Raw genomic sequence first — 1,060 nt, 5'->3', positions numbered from 1 at the left:
TCCTTTTTTTTTTCCCAGGTTCTGTAATGGAAAACAAAAAAAATAAAATCTTTTTTTTTTTTTTTTTTTACTGTGTGTATAAAAATAGCTTTCACTTCACTTCATTTTCACTTAATTGTGCTGTTGTAATCTCTGCATCTACAGGACAGTGTGTATCAGTCATTACAGAGCGTAGTCGACTGGTTCAGAGGGGCGGTTGGAGTTCCTATGGAAACGAAATATAACAGTGTTCTTTTTGGAGGTAACTTCATTACTCTGATGGATGTTGGAGGTTTCTTTAAATGCAGCACATAATTCAAATTGCCCTTTTGTATTGAAGACAGGTACATTGTTTATCTTCATCTCTGGTGTCTTAGGTCTGATAGGCTCTCTCTACAGTTTGCTACAATTTCTGTCGTCGCCCATTACTGGGGCTCTTTCAGATGATTATGGAAGAAAACCACTGCTGCTGTTAACAACCGTAAGTATAGACAAAATGAGATCATACAGGGCAGGGATTCCAACTTTTTTGTCAGTCAAACCCTTTTGACCTAAAATATTTAATGAAGTACACTCTGTGATTTTTAGTTAATATTTTAATAATTTAACAAAACATTTGCATGTTCTTGTGTTGGTCACATGGCATGCAGATAAACAAATAATAATAATTTTTTTTTTTTTTATGATTTAATGAATCCTGGTTTGGGAAACCCCTTTATAGGGTATTTATTAATATAAATTGAAATCATAACATATTACCATTAATGTATGTCTATGCAGTTACTTATGGAAACTCATTTCTGCCACAGAATAAAAAAATGATAAAAAGGTAATTGCAACATTTATCTCACAATTCAGACTTTTCTCTTGTAAACTCAAAGTCCGAATTGTGAGATGAAAAGTCGCAATTGCCTTTATTTTTTTTATTCCATGGCAGAAACAGTCTTTCATGTTTTGTAGACCTAGTAGATCTGAGTTATATTTTGCTTGTTTTGCAGGTAGGTCTCATGGCATCCTACATTCTGTGGGCTTTCTCTCACAGTTTTACCGTTTTTCTGCTGTCTCGAGTGGTTGGAGGAAT

General features: G+C 34.0%; 1 protein-coding gene across 1 annotated transcript in view; it reads left to right on the top strand.

The window, feature by feature from the left end:
* Window positions 1-1,049, top strand: part of LOC107722107 (major facilitator superfamily domain-containing protein 10-like) — a gene marked incomplete at its 3' end in the record, with an annotated part of 2,421 nt that extends 1,372 nt beyond the window's left edge. Inside the window, exons 2-4 of the mRNA XM_016530336.1 lie at window positions 145-241; window positions 357-460; window positions 978-1,049. Coding sequence (XP_016385822.1) covers window positions 145-241; window positions 357-460; window positions 978-1,049 — 273 coding nt within the window. The remainder of the gene's footprint in view (window positions 1-144; window positions 242-356; window positions 461-977) is intronic.
* Window positions 1,050-1,060: the final 11 nt, after the last annotated feature.

Source organism: Sinocyclocheilus rhinocerous, unplaced genomic scaffold, assembly GCF_001515625.1.
Source record: "Sinocyclocheilus rhinocerous isolate Xijiao unplaced genomic scaffold, SAMN03320098_v1.1 scaffold31714, whole genome shotgun sequence".
In the NCBI taxonomy this organism is placed as follows: Eukaryota; Metazoa; Chordata; class Actinopteri; order Cypriniformes; family Cyprinidae; genus Sinocyclocheilus; species Sinocyclocheilus rhinocerous.
This window is presented reverse-complemented; position numbering and strand designations above follow the sequence as displayed.